This window comes from Arachis hypogaea, chromosome 2, assembly GCF_003086295.3.
Source record: "Arachis hypogaea cultivar Tifrunner chromosome 2, arahy.Tifrunner.gnm2.J5K5, whole genome shotgun sequence".
Taxonomy (NCBI): domain Eukaryota; kingdom Viridiplantae; phylum Streptophyta; class Magnoliopsida; order Fabales; family Fabaceae; genus Arachis; species Arachis hypogaea.
In genome coordinates, this window is record NC_092037.1 from 24134401 (window position 1) to 24154777 (window position 20377).

General features: G+C 36.6%; 1 protein-coding gene across 1 annotated transcript; it reads left to right on the forward strand.

Moving 5' to 3' along the window:
- Positions 1–19872: 19872 nt before the first annotated feature.
- On the forward strand, positions 19873–20129 carry LOC112741765 (dolichyl-diphosphooligosaccharide--protein glycosyltransferase subunit 4A). Its single transcript, XM_025790867.3, has one exon. It carries the CDS (start codon positions 19873–19875, stop codon positions 19984–19986), a length of 114 nt encoding a protein of 37 aa, XP_025646652.1. The 3' UTR covers positions 19987–20129.
- Positions 20130–20377: the final 248 nt, after the last annotated feature.

Consider the following 20377-nt stretch of genomic DNA (forward strand, 5'->3'; position numbering starts at 1 on the left):
AGATCAGTGATCCCGGAAGTCAAGTTTGATCTGAAGGAAGATGAATATCCGGAGATCCAAGAACAAATTCGAAACAGGAACTGGGAACTCCTAGCTAATCCTGAAACGAAAGTGGGAAGGAACATGGTTCAGGAGTTCTATGCTAATCTATGACAGACAGACAGGCAAAGAATAATTGGAGCTGCCCTCTATGACCATCGGACCTTAGTCAGAGGAAAGATTGTTCATACCCATCCTGACAAAATCAGGGAGATCTTTAAGCTTCCTCAACTGAAAGATGACCCAGACTCCTTTAATAGGAGAATGATGAGGGTAAATAAAGGTCTGGACAAGATTCTAGAGGATATATGCATCCCCGAAGCCAGGTGGACCACCAGCACGACTGGCATCCCAAATCAACTCAAAAGAGAAGATCTCAAACCAGTAGCCAGAGGCTGGCTGGATTTCATTGGGCGTTCCATATTGCCCACCAGCAATCGTTCTGAAGTTACCATTAAAAGAGCAGTGATGATTCACTGCATCATGTTGGGAAAAGAAGTAGAAGTCCATTAACTGATCTCGTGTGAACTATACAAAATAGCAAACAGGAATTCCAAGGATGCCAGATTGGCCTATCCAAGCTTAATTTCTATGCTCTGCAGAGATGCCGGAGTGAAGATGGGAATAATAGAGTATATCTCAGTTGAAAGGCCAATCACTAGAATATCAATGGACAGACAACAGCTGCAGGACGATCCAATCAAAAGGAGAGCACAGGAAGTCCTCCCAGAACTTCCTCAATTCGAATATTGGGAACATATTGAAGCATCTATTTCCAAATTGCAAGAAGCTATGAACCAAATAAAGGAAGAACAGAACAATCAAAGCAGCATGCTTTGCAAACTGCTTAAGGAACAAGAAGAGCAAGGGCGTGATTTAAGGGAGCTGAAGCGCCAGAAATTAATCCTTGAAGGACCAAGCATCCCACAGATCAGAGGAACATCTACTTCCCAAAACACAGGTTATTGAGTTCTAATGTTAGCTTTAACTCTGTGATAGTGTTATTATAGAAATTTACCTTAGGGGATATATATAGTAGTAGTAGTAGTAATTAGTATATCTATTCTGGTTTTATTTCCAATTAAGTTATAATTTATTTTTCTCATCATCATCAGGCATGAATAAAATAGTAGTTAATTAGAATAAAGAAGTAATTTTTTTTTTTGAGTTCTTAATAATAAAAATTATAATTAACTATATGTGGTGGCAACACTTTTTGTTCTCTGAATGAATGCTTGAACAGTGCATAATTTTTATCTTAAATTTTATGAATATTGGCTCCTGAAAGAATGAGGAACACGAAAAATATTATTGATGATCTGAAAAATTATGAAATTGATTCTTGAAGCAAGAAAAAGCAGTGAAAAAAAATAAAATAAAATTTTTCTTGTTACAAGAAATCATTGGATCAAGAAAAGAAATAAAGGCCAACAGCCCTTAAAACCAAAAGGCAAGGGTGAAAAGGATCCAAGGCTTTGAGCATCAGTGGATAGGAGGGCCCAAGGAAGTAATTCCAGGCCTAAGCGGCTAAATCAAGCTGTCCCTAACCATGTGCTTGTGGCATGCAGGTCCAAGTGAAAAGCTTGAGACTGAGTGGTTAAAGTCGTGATCCAAAGCAAAAAGAGTGTGCTTAAGAGCTCTGGACACCTCTAACTGGGGACTTTAGCAAAGCTGAGTCACAATCTGAAAAGGTTCACCCAGTCATGTGTCTGTGGCATTTATGTATCCGGTGGTAATACTGGAAAACAAAGTGCTTAGGGCCACGGCCAAGACTCATAAAGTAACTGTGTTTAAGAATCAACATACTACACTAGGAGAATCAATAATACTATCTGAATTCTGAGTTCCTATGGATGCCAATCATTCTGAATATCAAAGGATAAAGGGAGATGCCAAAACTGTTCAGAAACAAAAAGCTACAAGCCCCGCTCATCTAATAAGAATCTGAGCTCCACTTAAAAACTCTAAAATATTATTACTTCTTAATTTCTTTTAATCCTATTTTATTTATCTAGTTGCTTGAGGACAAGCAACAGTTTAAGTTTGGTGTTGTGATGAGCGGATATTTTATACGCTTTTTGGGGGTAATTTCATGTAGATTTTAGTATGTTTTAATTAGTTTTTAGTAGAATATTATTAGTTTTTAGGCAAAAATCATAATTCTGGACTTTACTATGAGTTTGTGTGTTTTTCTGTGATTTCAGGTAATTTCTGGCTGAAATTGAGGGAGCTGAGCAAAAATATGAGTTAGGCTGAAAAAGGACTACTGATGTTGTTGGATCCTGACCTCCCTGCACTCGGAATGGATTTTTTGGAGCTACAGGAGTCCAATTGGCGCGCTCTCAACGGCGTTGGAAAGTAGACATCCAGGGCTTTCCAGAAATATATAATAGTCTATACTTTGCGCGAAGATAGACGACGTAACTTGGCGTTGAACGCCAAGTATATGCTGCTGTCTGGAGTTAAACGCCAGAAACATGTCATGATCCGGAGTTGAATGTCCAAAACACGTTATAACTTGGAGTTCAACTCCAAGAAAAGCCTCAGCTCATGGATAGCTTTAGTCTCAGCCTCAGCACACACCAAGTGGGCCCCAGAAGTGGATTTCTGCACCAATTATCTTAGTTCACTCATATTCTGTAAACCTAGGTTACTAGTTTACTATTTAAACAACTTTTAGAGACTTATCTTGTACCTCACGACATTTTCAGATCTGAATTTTATACACTTTGATGGCATGAGTCTCTAAACTCCATTGTTGGGGGTGAGGAGCTCTGCAGCGTCTCGATGAATTAATGCAATTGTTTCTATTTCATTCAAACGTGTGTGTGTTCCTATCAAAGATGTTCATTCGCGCTTAATTGTGAAGGAGGTGATGATCCGTGACACTCATCACCTTCCTCAATCCATGAACGTGTGCCTGACAAACACCTCCGTTCTACATCAGATTGAATGAGCATCTCTTAGCTTCCTTAATCAGAATCTTCGTGGTATAAGCTAGAACTGATGGCGGCCATTCTTGAGGATCTGGAAAGTCTAAACCTTGTCTGTGGTATTCCAAGTAGGATTCAAGGATTGAATGGCTGTGACGAGCTTCAAACTCGCGATTGCTGGGCGTGATGACAAACGCAAAAGGATCAATGGATCCTATTCCAACATGATCGAGAACCAACAGCTGATTAGCCGTGCTGTGACAGAACATTTGGACCGTTTTCACTGAGAGGATGGGAAGTAGCCACTGACAATGGTGACACCCTACATACAGCTTGCCATGGATGGAACTTTACAAACAATTGAGTTGAATATTACATTACAGAAATTCAGAGGACAAAGCATCTCCAAAACTCCAACATATTCTTCATTAATAAAGTAACAATTCCTTATTCCAAACACTTTTACTTCTTACAATTAAATCCAAATAATCTTATTGGCATCCTGACTAAGATTAATAAAATAAACATAGTTTGCTTCAAACCAATAATCTCCGTGGGATCGACCCTTACTCACGTAAGGTATTACTTGGACGACCCAGTGCACTTGCTGGTTAGTTGTACGGATTACAAATTCGTGCACCAGAAAGCCTGGGTCTTTGTAGAATAGTGCTAATCATGTTGTTTTGGGTTTATCGAGGAATCGGCTAAAGTATGATTTCGGTTTCTCGTAACTAAAATGTAATCTTGTGAAAACATAGGCTAGATAACCATAAGATAGGTTGAAGCAAGTATGTATAATTAATGGTTAGTGACTTTAAAGTAAATGTTGAGTATCTTGAACTTGGGTGAGGAATGATGGTATTCATGATTTGTGTTGCATGATTTTGATTGTTGGGATTGGAAGATGTGAATGTTGAGAACTAACCTTGAGTGTGTATTGAACAATGATAATTATGATGTTATGATAATGATATTGATGGTGATGTATATTGGACTTGGATATGATAATGGTGATGTATTCTGTAACACCCTACCACACAGAGCTTTACATCTAGGATGTAAAACAAAGGTGGCGAGGTGCTACGACCTCTAAAAATAAAATACATATATGTAATAGTAGAAAGAATATAATAAACCAAGAGCCTTGAAAAATGGGTAAAACAAAAATCGCAAAATAAAAATCGCAACGCTCAAGAGAAATGATTGCTTGTGTGCTAAAAAACCTAAAAGCTAAGGATAGAAATAATTAGAGAGTCATAAGAGTGCCAATAATACAGAGGAGCTAGCTCCTGACTCAACCTGCGAAGTCAAGGCTGGCCGAAGAATATATATATTTAAGTATCCCAGCACCCAAAATACAGAATCAAGCCCCTAACTCTCCTGTAGCCTCTAGGAGGAACAAAATAAACAAGATTCTTGGAGAGCAAGCTAAGTACATGAGTCATATATATACAAACATAAAGCTCAAAATACACCCAGGATGACTCCGCTTCCAGAATCCAGACGCCTAGCGAGGAGCCTCTCGACCTGCATCTGAAAATAACAACATAGTATAAGGTGAAAACTGGAGATTCTCAACATGGTAAAGGTGTCATGCGTATAATAAATAAGGTCTTGGGAATGCCAGAGGCAATCCTAGAACTCCGTCGTACAATTGTAAAACTTAATTACTAAACAGAAGCCATAAATAGGGGTAGTAATCTAAACCTTCCTAAACATACTCAATTTTAACCCTAATATAACACCAAACCACTTCACCCTTTCCTCCGTCCCTCCGTCATCCATAATTCAGTAGAGACAAGCAACCAAACAAGTTCACGCACAAGTAATAAGCAGATAGTGCAAGTAGCAAGTATAACAAGTAGTAGGGAAGGTACACATTCAATTAGGCAAACCCAAAAAATGCATAGCAATCAAACAAACAAATGCACATGATGCATGCTTGTCCCATGGATGATGAGGCTCATCTGTTGATTATCCAGCCAACCCGACAAGTCCAAAAACCTTAGACTGTCCCCCGTCGTGTATCCCCATGAGTCTATGCATAGATTTCACAGTCATATATCATTCAAATCATCACTGGGGGCTATCCATACCCGGGAATTTATACTTGCCGAGTCACCCTTACGACGTAGGGTCAACAGAGTATCGAGATTCAACCTAGAACACGTGGTGGCGAGCCACGGTTCTTACCCAAAGAAACTCGTGTCTCAGATATCATCATTCTTAAGCTATTTCATAGTCATAATCATTATTCAATCGTTCATCAAAACCATGGCAGTGTAACTTCATTTACTTTCACACTTCTTCCTTAGAACTCATCATATTTTACCTCTTTCATCATTCCCAAGTTAACCCAAATCCCAATCTTCTTCTAATTACTAATCTCACTTAGTAAAATCTAGAGTTAACAGTGTAAAAATAGGGGGTTTTGGGTTCAAAATCATGTTTAGAACATAAAAACATAGGTGCTGGAAAACAGGGCTTGTGCGTATGCACACACCTGTGCGTGCGCGCGCACACATCATTTGGTGTGCCTGCACCTCACATGTGCTAGCGCCACCAACAGAAGGGTCATCTTGTCATGTGCGTGCGCAGGGGCGTGCGTATGCACACTCTATAAAAATGACCAGGTGTGCATGCGCACAAGGCGTGCATACACACAAGTAAACGTTTTGCTTCTGTTGGGTGCGTGCACACAGCTGTGTGCGTGGGCACACATCAGAAAATCTGATTCTGCTATAATGTTCAAAATTTTAGTTTTTCGCACCGATTTTCCGCGTCCATAACTTCCTCTACAAACTTTAGTTTTTCGCAAACTTTATACCAATCTCAAGCTTTTAAAATCTTCTTTAATTGAAACAAACCTCATTTTTATCCAAATTTGAAGAGCAAGTTATGGACTTCCAAAGTTCACCAAAATTCACTTTTTACCAGATAACATCCCAAACCTCATTTTTACCAAATTCATATTCCTTGCCCATAAAACCTGCATATTCTTAACATATCAAGCCCATTTCATTAATAACCACTCCTAAATTTCCTCTAACTAATTCAACAAGCCATAACCACCAATATATATCAACATATACCACATACATGAGCAACCCTTCATTAACATATATCAACCCTTCACATATATTAACTGGTGCACGAAATTGTGATCTCAATGGCACCAATAACTTGGTACGCACAATTATAATCTCAACTCTTTTTCACAACTTCGCACAACTAACCAGCAAGTGCACTGGGTCATCCAAGTAATAAACCTTACATGAGTAAGGGTCGATCCCACGGAGATTGTCGGCTTGAAGCAAGCTATGGTCACCTTGTAAATCTCAGTCAGGCGGATTCAAATGGTTATGGAGTTTTAATAATTTAAAAGACAAATAAACATAAAATAAAGATAGAGATACTTATGTAATTCATTGGTGGGAATTTCAGATAAGTGTATGGAGATGCCTCATTCCTTTTACACCTTTCCATGGCAAGATGAATGTTGGGTGTCACCGTTGTCAATGGCTACTTCCCGTCCTCTCAGTGAAAATGGTCCTCTACGGTTTCTGTACGGTTAATCAACTGTCGGATTGCTCGTCTCGGATGAAAAATACCATGCACAGATATTGTATGGGTAATCAGCTGTTGGTTCTCGATCGTGTTGGAATAGGATTTACTATCCTTTTGCGTCTGTCATCACGCCCTACAATCGCGAGTTTGAAACTCGTCACAGTCATCCCTTCCCAGATCCTACTCGGAATACCACAGACAAGGTTTAGACTTTCCAGATCTCAAGAATGCTGCCAATAGATTCTAGCCTATACCACGAAGGTTCTAATCTCGGATTTAGATGCCCCATTGTCAGAGGAGAGTCGATGTGAATCGTTGATTAGAAACCCAAGAGATATACATTCAAGCTTATCTTCATGTAGAACGGAAGTGGTTGTCAATCACGTGTTCATAAGTGAGAATGGTGATGAGTGTCACATAATCATCACATTCATCATGTTCTTGTGTGTGAATAGATATCTTAGAATAAGAATAAGCATGAATTGAATAGAAAACAGTAGTACTTTGCATTAATACTTGAGGAACAGCAGAGCTCCACACCTTAATCTATGGTGTGCAGAAACTCCACCGTTGAAAATACATAAATGATAATGGTCCAGGCATGGCCGAATGGCCAGCCCCCATAAAAGTCTAAGATAGCATAAAACTAATCAAAGATGTCTAATACAATAGTAAAAGGTCCTATTTATATCAGACTAGTTACTAGGGTTACAGAAATAAGTAAATAATGTAAAAATCCACTTCCGGGCCCACTTGGTGTGTGCTTGGGTTGAGTATTGAAGTTTTCACATGTAGAGGTCTTCCTTAGAGTTAAACGCCAGTTTGTAACTTATTTCTGGCGTTTGACTCTAGCTTGCAACGTGTTTCTGGCGTTTAATGCCAGTATAGGGCAGAAAGCTGGTGTTGAACGGCAGTTTGCGTCATCTAAACTCAGGCAAAGTATGAATTATTATATATTGTTGGAAAGCCCTAGATGTCTACTTTCCAATGCAATTAAGAGCGCGCCATTTGGGTTTCTGTAGCTCTAAAATTTTTATTTTGAGTGCAGGGAGGTCAGAATCTAACAACATCAACAATCCTTTTTCAGCCTCTGAATCAGATTTTTGCTCAGATCCCTCAATTTCAGCCAGAAAATACTTGAAATTATAGAAAAACACACAAACTCATAGTAAAGTCCAGAAATGTGAATTTTGCTTAAAAACTAATAAAAATATACTAAAAACTAACTAAATCATACTAAAAACTATATGAAAACAATGCCAAAAAGCGTATAAATTATCCGCTCATCATTAACCCTTCAACACACATATATCAACCTTTAGTAACATATATCAACATCATCATCAAACCTTCATTAATAATTCCAAGAACACATATTCAATACCAACAACTCATGCTCATAAATTCCAACACAAGCTCAATTTCAAGAACACATATTCAATAACTACAACCATTCATGCTCATAAATTCCAATACAAGTTCAACCATAAATTTACCCAACATCTTCACTAAGCTAATCATTTAATGCATTTAACCTTTTCAATCTAACCTATGGTTCTCTAGCCTAAATTTTCACAACACCTTAAATGTTAAATGCGCGAAACCTAAACCATACCTTGGCCGATTACTTTATTTAATCCAAGGCAGCCTCACAAGCTACAAAACAGCCCCTCAAGCTTAGAGTAACCAGCCACAAGCTTAGCCTCAATCACCACCAAGCCTCCAAATATTCACTTTTCAATTCCAATACATGTATATAAGCTTAATTCACACCTAATTCACACACACACACACACACACACACACACACACACACATATATATATATATATATATATATATATATATATATATATATTCCAAATTTAGCTTCTTCATAATAAAATCAAAATTTACTATGGTTTAGTTGTTCTTACCGTACCCATACGCATAATAACTCAAGCCCAATAAGCTCCAGAAGCTAGATCGAACCTAAAACACCAAATTGAACAATTTTCAACATAATTGTTTATGGATTTTCAAAACTGGGGGAAGCTGGCTGAGAAGAATATAGTGAGTTACCTACCAAATTTTTCCATGGGTTTTTTAGAGTTCGTCGCGGTGAACGCGTAGTCGCAAACGATTCGTCAATCGGAGTTTCGGATCGAAAGTTATTGAGAAATCAAACTTTGGGTAAGGGTTTGGAAGCTCCAAGCATTCTTCCTCTCTTTGATGCATTTTCCAACGTTCTGCATGCCAAGTGAGGGAGAGAATGAGCTTCAGCTCATTTAAGTGATGGGTCTGGTTGGGCCAACGGGCCCGATTTGGGGCCGATTCAACCGGTTCGGCCCATTCGGTCTAATTTTGGGCCAAATTTTTTGAAATTGGTATCAAAATTCTTGTTTTGAAGAGCTCTATCCTATTTTGATATTAGTTTTGCATTTTTAATTTTTCTAATTAAATTTTGATTTATTGACTAATTATTTGCTAATTTTACGGGGTTTACATATGTTGTATATATTATGTTGAATTGAATGTGGATTGGCAAAGTGGTTGTCATTTGGTATGAGAAAGTTGATGGTATTGATGATGTATATATATGTATATGTAAGTTTTTGGTATAGATTATATTGTTTTTGAGAATGAATTATTGTTGGAGTTGACCATACTTGTAAAATTGGTGTATTGAGTAATGTTGGGGCTTGAGTTGATGTGGTTTGGTAAGTTTAAAATGGGATGGAATTGAATTGTTGTGAAAATTTAGGTTTATAAATCTTGTAAAAATGTTGCAAAAATTTGATTTTTGGCCAAACTTTGGCAAGCCATAACTCGACTTCCGGACTCGCAAATTGTTTCAAACTTATTTCATATAAAAATTAGATTCATGAAGTTTACACCGTTCAAAAAATGGATGAAAAATGTTTTAGAACGAGAAAGTTATGCACGTCGGAAGTTTGGTATGTAAAGCTGAAATTCTGCAGACTTAACCACTTTTGACTGTTCTGCAGACGTGAAAGGTCATCTCTATCTGGCACGTATGTGTACGCGTGGCCCTTATTTTAGAAAACATAAATCTTGTGTTTTAAAATGTAATTTTGAACCTTTAAACCTCTATTTTCACTCTTTTAGCCCCTAAACCTTAGTTATATGTTGAGTTGTGAGTAGAAGGTAGGGAGGAGTAGTAACTTGGAGATGAAGAAAGTTTAAGAGGTGATGAATTAAGAATGAGAAGTGTGTAAATGTAATATGTATATGATGAATCTGGTCTTAGTGAATGATTTTGAATGATTATGAATGGATATGAATGAATAAGGTATAATGAATTTGAAAATAAAATTATTTGAGTTTGACCTGGCATGGTTTGTGGTGTTTTACCGCTTGCCAGTGTTGAGAAGTATATGGGGTTTGTGGTGGTGTACCGCCCACGTGTTTTTAAAAGAGGAAGTTATGTGGGGTTCGTGGTGGTATACTGCCCACATATTTTTAAAAGTGAATGCTTTGTGGGGTTCGTGGTGGTTTACCTCTCACATGTTTTTAAATGGAAATGCTTTGTGGGGTTCGTGGTGGTTTACCGCCCACATGTGTGTGTTGTTTTTCCAATTGAAGATCTTGCGAGGTTCGTGGTGGTGTACCACCCACTGATTTTCAAGAGGACGATATCCAGGTTAGTTATCGGATGTGTCAGATTCTGGAAAAGTAACTGACACGTGAGCTCACGGCCAGTAGGAAAGGAATGCATCATATGCATTTATGTGACTTGTTTGGTTTTGCATTACTTGGGTTTGCTTACTTGAATATCTATGCTTATTTACTTGTCTGCTTTCTTTTACTGTGCCTCAGTGTTTCGGAGGATTGGAGAAAGGGATGATGAGCTTAGGGGTTAAGTTAGAATTTGAGATAGAACCAAGAAGCCTTAGATACCTCACCCTGTTTATGATTTAAAATGTTAGTTTTAAGTTTGAGTCTATTGTCAGAAGTTCTAGGATTGCCTTTAGCTTTCTCGGGACCTTATATGTTAGTTATGTGGGCACCGTTACCATGCTGAGAACCTCCGGTTTTCATCCCATACATATTTTATGGTTTTCATATGGAGGACGTGAGGCATCTCGCTGAGGCATACTGGATGCTTCTGATAGCGAAGATCATTGTCTTTGGGATTTTATATTAGATATATGTATATATGTAGATACTTTTATCTCCACTGATTATGTATTTGATGTATTAACTTCCTCTTAGAGGCTATTTTGGAGAAATAGGTTCTGTAACTCTGTATTTTGGGCTTATTTTGTGTTCTCTTATATATTTATATACTTATGTGCTCAAGCCGGTTTATCTTCGCGAGTCGGGTCTTGAGCTTGATATTTATACCATGGAACTCTCTTTCAGTTATATCTATATTAGCTTCTCTTATGTTTTCCATTTATCATTTACGTATCGTGAATGTTGCTCTTTTCGTTTTACCTTTTTTGTTTTTTAACAAGAAAAGACTCCTAGTTATAAATCTTTTTCGCTATATTATGTATATAAATTTTACTTTTAGAGGTTGTAGCACCTCACCACCTCTGTTTTAGATCCTATATGTAAAGCTCTGTGTGGTAGGGTGTTACATTATGGTATCAGAGCAGTTCGTTCCTGTAGAAACTGAGGGACGGACTGACTATGCTTCTGAGCATACTCTAAGTTGTGTTTACGTGTTATTTAGGATATCTAATTGATAAATATAGCATAAGGTTCATGAGTTTGCATTCGGAACTTTGAAGCACTAGACTTGCGATATTGAGACTGATCACCTTGATATCACTTGTTTGGGGTGAACAGGACCAGACAGTGACTTGTGGACACGGTCGCGGGCAAGGGGAAATAGGAATCAAAATGAGGAATACGAGACGAATGTGAACAACCCCGCAAACTTCATGGCTGCCTTGGAGAACATGGCTGCGGCTATGCAGGCCACAGCTGTTGCCTTAGGAAATCATGCTAATAATGGAAATGGCGAAAACGGGAATGATGGGCCGATGATATTAGCCACTTTTCTGAAGGTTCATCCCCCGACCTTCAGAGGGACCACAAATCCTACTGAAGCTGGTAACTAGCTCCAAGCAATGAAGCGTGCTTTACAAACTCAGCAGGTTCCCGAGGAACAATGGGTATAGTTCGTAGCCTACCAATTACTGGATGAAGCCCAACATTGGTGATAGGGAACATGATATATTCTACAATCAGATGGCACTGTGATAGCTTGGGGTGTGGTTCCGACTGAGTTATACAGAAAATACTTTCATAATTCAATTAGAAATGCTAAGGAGCTTGAGCTACTGTAGTTAAAATAAGGTCAAATGTCTATTACGGAGTACACAAATAAATTTGAAGAACTGTGCCAGTTTTTCTGAATCTATCAGGGTGCTCTGGGAGACTTTGAGGAATGGAAATGTATCAAATATGAAAGTGGACTCCAAAGTGACATTCTAAGCTCAGTTGGGCCTATGGAGATTCGAACTTTCTCTAAATTGGTAAACAAGAGCCGAGTTGCTGAGGATTGTGTGAGAAAGGCGGCTTTGGATAAGGATAACCATCAAGCATTTGTTAGGAGAGATTAGGGCAGAAACTTTGCACCGAGGGGCCAAGAGTTTAAGAAAAGTGGTAGCCACCGGAAGAATGATAGAGGGCATCAAGTAACTAATTACTCAGAGGATATGAGGTGCCAAAGATGCAGAAGTTTTCACCCAAATGGGCCGTGCCGAAAGGGTTTATGCTGTGTTACAGGTGTGGGATGCCAGGTCATATCTCCAGGGATTGTTCCCACAGGAGGACTCAGGACGATGATCAGGCATAGTCACCAGGCGAAGGTTATCACAAAATTGTTAATTTAAATTAATTGCTTAATATAATATTGGGATGCCGCAATTAGTTTTAGTCTATAACGGATATGAGGACTTCGAGTTAAAGGTTCCAGGCTTTAGCGATGACTTGAATGCGCATATACTAATTTCTTAACTGATAGCGGTTAAACTTGAAATTCCTTTTCCTTATCACTGGATGGTTTGTACGGGCTACCAACGTACCATGTATCATTGGATTGTTTCAACTGTTTAAATAAAATTTTTACAACATACTTTATGTCAATAAATCTTCGTGACTCAATGCATCATTTCTTTTAGAAGTTGTGTCAGGGTTCTATCTCGGATTTATTCCTAAATGACGGTTTGATCATTCTCTGAACTCCACTCCTAACGCACATGAATCTATCCCTTCCGCGGTGAGCTTGACCTTGTTACGATATGAACAAATGATCCATGAGTTCTAAAAATTTGTTGGAAGTGTAGTGCTCTTCTTCGTAACCTTACTAGGTTTGATCACTCCACAATACATCCTTCTGCTTTCTAGTAAATATCGTTGTGTTGTTTGATCACTTTAAACTTAAAATCCTTTTCGAAATCAACTCAAACTTAGTTAATACCTCGTACAATTCCTTGATATAATCATCATGACGCTAGTTCCTTAAAGTAAGAATTTGGGATGTGGGAGATGAGGAGTGTAAGTATGCAACATCAAGAGGAATTTGGAGCCTTAGTTCTTACCGATTATATTGCCCGGAATTAAGTTGACGCGCTAGGATACACCGTGTATATAGACACCTGAATACAAAAGAAATCCTTTGAACCTCAAGAAGAAGATCAATCTTAAAGCTAGCATTCATGATACTTGAACCTAGCGAACCATTCGAAAACACTGCGAAGTATTATTGAAGGACTCTGGGAGCACGTGGAGGAAATGTCGTTGTGTGGTGATGAACACTCTCAACAGAAAGTCTCCGAGTATGGTATGAAGGACGATTAAAGAGAAGTAAATGTTAAGTAAGTTCGTAGTCTAAAGTAAGGCGTTGAGGTAATAGCTGGAGGTATTAGATCGAATCGATTGCGAATTTCAAAAAATTGTAAGGTTGAGAGAGTTTGGAAGCACAGTAAGAGGATAAGGAACTACCAAGGATGTTAAAGTCTGGTAAACAAAAGGGAATCAAGAAGAGATCGAGGAAGACAAAGAAGAAAGCTTGAAAGAATGAAGAAACGGATTCAGAAGTACAAGAAAAGATTAGTACGCCGAATGCCGAAAATGGAGATGTAAAACATTATCTGGAGCTATCAAGAGCGGATTTCAATTCATCCGAAAATTACTAAGATGTATCACAATTTTAATAACGTATGTTTGAGTGGTCCAAAATGATGAATGACATGGCGGTGCGTGTGACCGAATATCTGGCATGTTAGAAGATGAGAAGTAAGTATTCTAAGTCCCAAGTTGAAAGCCGAGACAACGAAGAAAAGATTAGGTGAATTCGAGTTGAGATTATAATTGTGCAAAGCCAATAGACAAGTTATGCGAATAAGAAATGAGAGGGCCTAGATAGTTTAGAGGTGAAAGTTACACATTCCTAAAAGTTACTTCAACAGACTAGAATCAGTGAGCAATCAAACTAAATAATTAAAACCAAGATGTATTAAACCGCTTGAAGTATTAAGGCAGATTAGGGGTCAGTGAGGTATCAAACACCTTTTCTGATGTATCTCTTGAACGTGCACAACATACCCATATTCCACAATGCCGATAGTATACCTCTAAGGTAAACCACGATTTATGGTCTGAGTTAGTTTAAAATCAAGACGGGGATTTGACGTATTGAGTAGTTTTGGCTGAGGTTGGCAATGCCAGTGTTAAGTGACTAGGCAGAAGAGTAGTGTTGTTAATAAAGGCTGCTTGGAATCAGGCTGAGATTGTTGAGCATACTTGTGAATTCGAACCTAAGATGAGAAACAACTATCCTCACCTTTTTTCGAATAACTGAATCTGAATTTTGGGGACAACATTTCTATTTAGGTGGGTAGGATGTAAAACCCGTAAAATTAGTAAATAATTAGCCAATAAATTAATTATTAATAAAAAAATTAGAAAATAAAATTTTACAATTTAAAGAGATAGAGCTAATTAAAATAAGAATTTTGATACTAATTTTAAAGAATTTGGTCCAAGATTGGGCCAAACAGATCAAACCGGACAAACCGGGCCCATATTAGGCCATGGCCCAACCCAATCCATTAAAAACATAAAGAGCTTCAGCTTACTTGCTCCAACTCACTAGGATTCACGCTGCTATGGGAATAACAAGGGGGAGAGCCACAAACCATTAATAACAAATTTCAATTCTTAATAACTTTTGATCTGGAACTCCGATTGACGAGCCGTTAGCGACCACTTATTTGTCTCGAAATTCTCTACAAATCTTAGTAAGTAATTTGTTAAGGAGCTTTCATTTTCAGTTTCGAATATCCTCCCTCCTATTTTGAAAATTCAATGTGTGGGTGTTGAGATTCTTGATCCTTTAATGTTATAGGCTTGAACTAACTTGAGAAAATCATTGGTTTTGCTCCATTGATGCTTGAGAAAGGTAAGGATCCCCAAACCCTTGTGAAATCTATGATTAAGTGGAATCTATATTGATTTAGTGATGATTATTTGTATTAGATTGAGTTGTGGGTTGTTTTGGGGCATGTTAGTGGTCATTGGTGGTGTTGGAGACTTGACAGTGTACTTTAGGGAGCTAGGGATCCATTTAGTGTGACTTTGAAAACTCAGATCTTTGCGGAACGGTGCTAATTGTGGTGTTCTGGGTTTATCGGGGAATCGGCCAAGGTATGGTTTCAGTTTCTCGTAACTAAAATGTAATGTCTTGTGAAAACATAGGTTAGATAACCATAAGATAGGTTGAAACATGTGTGTATGATTACTGATTAATGACCTTAAAATAAATGTTGAGTATCTTGAACTTGGGTGAGGAATGATGGTATTCATGATTTGTGTTGCATAATTTTGATCGTTGGGATTGGAAGATGTGAATGTTGAGAACTAACCTTGAGTGTGTGTTGAACAATGATATGATCTTATGATAATGATATTGATGGTGATGTATATTGGACTTGGTTATGATAATGGTGATGTATTTTGCAGTATATTGTGTTGAATTGATTGTGGATTGGCTAAGTGGTTGTCATTTGGTATGAAAAAGTTGATGGTGTTGATGATGTATATATATGTATGTATGTATATGTAAGTTGTTGGTATGGATTATATTGTTGTTGAGAATGAATTATTGTGTGAAAGTGACCATACTTGTAAAATTAGTGTATTGAGTAATGTTGGGGCTTGAGTTGATGTGGTTTGATAAGTTTAAAATGGGATGGAATTGAAGTGTTTCGAAAATTTAGGTTTAGAAATCTTGTGAAAATTTTGAGAAAAGTTAATTTTTGGTCGAACTTCAGCGAGGTATAACTCGACTTTCAGAACCCCAAATTGTTTCAAAGTTTTTTCATATGAAAATTGGATCCGTGAAGTTTATGCCGTTCGAAGAACGGATGAAAAATGTTTTAAAACGAAAAAGTTATGTGCGTCGAAAGTTCGGTATATAAAACTGAAATTCCGCAGATTTAACCACTTTTGACTGTTTTGCATACGTGAAGGGTCATCTCTGTCTGGCACGTATGCGTACGCGTGGCCCCTGTTTTAGCAAACATAAATTTTGTGTTTTAAAATGTAATTTTGAACCTTTAAACCTCTATTTTCACTCTTTTAGCCCCTAAACCTTAGTTGTATGTTGAGTTGTGAGTAGAAGGTAGGAAGGAGTAGTAACTTGGAGATAAAGAAAGTTTAAGAGGTGATGAATTAGGAATGAAAAGTGTGTAAATGTTATATGTATATAATGAATCTGGTCTTAGTGAACGATTTTGAATGATTATGAATGGATATGAATGAATAAGGTATAATGAATTTGAAAACAAAACTGTTTGACTTTGACCTGGCAAGGTTCGTGGTGGTTTACCGCTTGCCAGTGTCGAGAAGTATGTGGGGTTCGTGGTAGTGTACCACCCACATGCTTTTAAAAGTGAATACTTTGTCGGGTTCGTGGTTGTTTACCTCCCACATGTTTTTAAATGGAAATGCTTTGTGGGATTCATGGTGGTTTACCGCCCACATATGTGTGTGTTGTTTTTCCAATTGAAGATCTTGCGAGTTTCATGGTAGTGTACCACTCGCAATGGTGGAATTCGTGGTGGTATACTGCCCACCAGGTGGGGTTTGTGGTGGTGTACCTCCCACCGATTTTCAAGAAGACGATATCTGGGTTAGCTACCGGATGTGTCGGGTTCTGACAAAGTAACTGACACGTGAGCTCACGGCCAGTAGGAAAGGCATGCATCATATGCATTTATGTGACTTGTTTGGTTTTGCACTACTTGGGTTTGCTTACTTGAATATCTATGCTTATTTGCTATATTTGCATATTTACTTGTGCTTGCCTTGTCTGCTTTGTTTGTATGTGTATCGGTGTTTCGGAGGATTGGAGAAAGGGATGATGAGCTTAGGGGTTAAGTTAGGATTTGAGATGGAAGCAAGAAGCCTTAGATACCTCACCCTGTTTATAGTTTAAAATGTTAGTTTTAAGTTTAAATTTATTGTCGGAAGTTCTAGGATTGCCTTTGGCTTTTCCAGGACCTTATATGTTAGTTATGTGGGCACCGTTACCATGTTGAAAACCTCCGGTTCTCATCCCATACATATTTTGTTGTTTTCAGATGCAGGACGTGAGGCACCTCGCTGACGCATACTGGAAGCTTCTGATAGCAAGATCCTTGTCTTTGGGGATTTATTTTAGATATATGTATATATGTAGATACTTTTATCTTCACTGCTTATGTATTTGATGTATTAACTTTCTCTTAGAGGTTATTTTGGAGAAATAGGTTCTGTAACTCTGTATTTTGGACTTATTTTGGATTCTCTTATATATATGTTATATACTTATGTGCTCAAACCGGTTTATCTTTGCGAGCCGGGTCTTGAGCTTGATATTTGTACCTTGGAACTCTCTTTTAGTTATATGTATATTAGCTTCTCTTATGTTTTCTGTTTATCGTTTATGTATCGTGAGTGTTGCGCTTTTCGTTTTACCTTTTTTTATTTTTATTTTATTAACTTTTCTTCAAAATCTCCTAGTTATAAATCTTTTTCACTATATTATGTATATAAATTTTACTTTTAGAAGTAGTAGCGCCTCGCCACCTCTGTTTTACATCCTAGGTGTAAAGCTCTGTGTGGTAGAGTGTTACATATAGCATGTAAGATAAATTAGTAACATAATAATAAAATTATATTATCATTTATTTTACTTCGAAACTCCGAATAGACTCATCGAAATAAAACTAATTGCTGAGAATAAAATTTTTCGAAAAACATTGTGTTGACATAAAAATTCGGGTTGTTACACCACTGTGGGTGCTAAGTGTTCTTGTGTGGATTGATTGGGTATAGCTCGTCCTCTTAACAGTTAACTCCGAGCTTCTTGTCTCAACTCTGAGCTTCTTGTCTGGGAAGAGATATGCCTTGGTGCAGAAAGAATAAAGAAAAAAAGTACCTACAAAAGGCACTTCGATTCTTAAATCAGTCAATGTGTGAGTAAAAAGTTATCTCCTTGATAAAACGTCTTACCTCCTTTATATGCGAGGTGAGATATTAACAGTTATGCTTTAGAGATTAATTATATTAAAGAAGAGTAATATCATATCAGGATGTTATGATATACGTTTTAGTGTGCGAGACTGAATTATAACTCACGAAATCGAATTATAATGTACCGAGTAACATTTTGATTGAGTTATAACAGTCATATCAATAATAAAATAAGGTAAATTAGCAAAAGTTATAACAGCGATATCAATAATAAAATAATTAGCAAAAGTCTATTATGGACAATTTTATTGATATTCTTATCTTTTTTTTTGATATAAATCGTAATCTTTTTTAATTAATAATAATAATAATAATAATAATAATAATAATAATAATAATTATTATTATTATTATTATTATTATTATTATTATTATTATTATTATAATAGGAAAAGTTTTTTTTCTTCTTAAAAGAAAGACAAATAAATTATCTCTTCTAATTAAATGATTTTTCCCTCAAATTATATCCAAACACTTCAAAAATTAATACACATATTTTTTAAAAAGTGTTATATTTTTTTCCTTTAAAAAATAAAACATATGAGAGGCTAATGCGATTTAGTCGTCTTAGTGCATGTTTGGGCGCCATTATTTTGTTCAAAAAAATCTTTTTTCAATGAAAAAGGATCTTTTTTTATTTTTTAATGTGTTTGACAAATTTCTAATAGTAAAAGTAAAAGCACTAGTAAAATAAAAAAAAAGATCTTTTTCTAGAAGCTGTAATTTACATCTTTTTTTTAAGAAAAAAAGATGTTTTTCATGTAATAAATAAACAAAAAAATACTTTTATATTATTATACCCAAACATAATTGATAAATAAAAAGACCTTTTTACATGAGATATCCAAACATAAAATTACTTTTACTTCTTTATAAGATCTTTTAAAAAAAAATAACTTAAAAAAAGACCTTTTCTTAAAAGCTCATCCAAACAAGCCCTTATTTCCGTGTTTGGTAATTGGTATTATTGAGTTTTTGGGGTTAACACTTAACAGAAGGTACCAGGGTTTGGCACACACTGACGAAGCACAACACAGTGAGACCGAAGCCATCTGCAGCATCCTAAGGTTACCTCTCATTTTCAACGTCTTCTCTTCTCTGTGACCTTATCCCCAATTTTCGTTTTCAATTAAACTCAGCCTCTTTAGTCTTTGACATTGCCGATTCCGAATCCCAATATTCATTCTGGCTTTATGCTTCTCTATTAAGTTTCAGATCTGGTTTTGTTACTTGTTACCGTTTCTTCCTTTGATTTTATTTTTGATTTCTTTTTTGCTTTTTGGAATTTATTAACGAAGAGCCACAAATTTGTAAGCTGATTTTTTGTTCTTGATTTTTTTTTTGGTTATGGAGTTATGTGTAGTTAGAGAATTAGCGCCAATTTCTTGATTAATTAATCATATGAAACACTAATTAGAATGATTTTTTTCACAAATGTGATTTAGGTTGAAGCCTGAAGATGTGAATGTCATAAACAATATCATTTTATTCTATTGTAATGTTCGTGAGCATTGTAGATTTAAACTGCTAAGCAACAACCTGCTTTCTGATTTTGTTATAATTTAGTGTGATTTGTTAGGTTAGAAGATTCTAATTTCTGAATTCTGATATATCGATGGGGTCCATATGATCATGTTTTAGGAATCAATATTAATTAAATTTTTCCTTAATTCAGTGTTCACTATAAGAGATTCACAGTTCAAATTGTACGTGCTTTCAGTTGGAAAAGAATAAGATATCTATTTTGATGCCCAAAACCATGGTAATGACATGAATTTGTTTTTGCTTCCTGCTACAGATGATTGATGATCAAGATCTGGGTTTCTTTGCCAATTTCCTTGGCATCTTCATCTTTGTATTGGTGATAGCTTACCATTTTGTTATGGCTGATCCAAAGTATGAAGGGAACTAGGGTACTGTGTGGTTGTGATTTTCATGTTGTAGACTTAGCTATTTTTCTAATGGAAGTTAAGTTGATATAGAAATGAACTTCATTTTGAGCATGTGATGTGAGCTTACTGCTATATCTTATCAAAGACTTCATTGACACTACAATTTTTGTTATATATATCTGAGCTTCCAAGGTTTCTGCAAGTAAGAAACTTTCATAAATCATAAAAGAAGATAATGAAACCGTGGTAGATGAATTTGCTAGATTATGTGCTCCACTGCTACTGAATTTGGTGCAATAATGGCTTGAGCAATATAATATTGATAAACAAATTTAGGGTAAAGCTTTCCCCAGTAATTGGCTTTAGCGATATACATAAGTTCTGTTTCCTATTTTACTCAAGTGTTCTTGA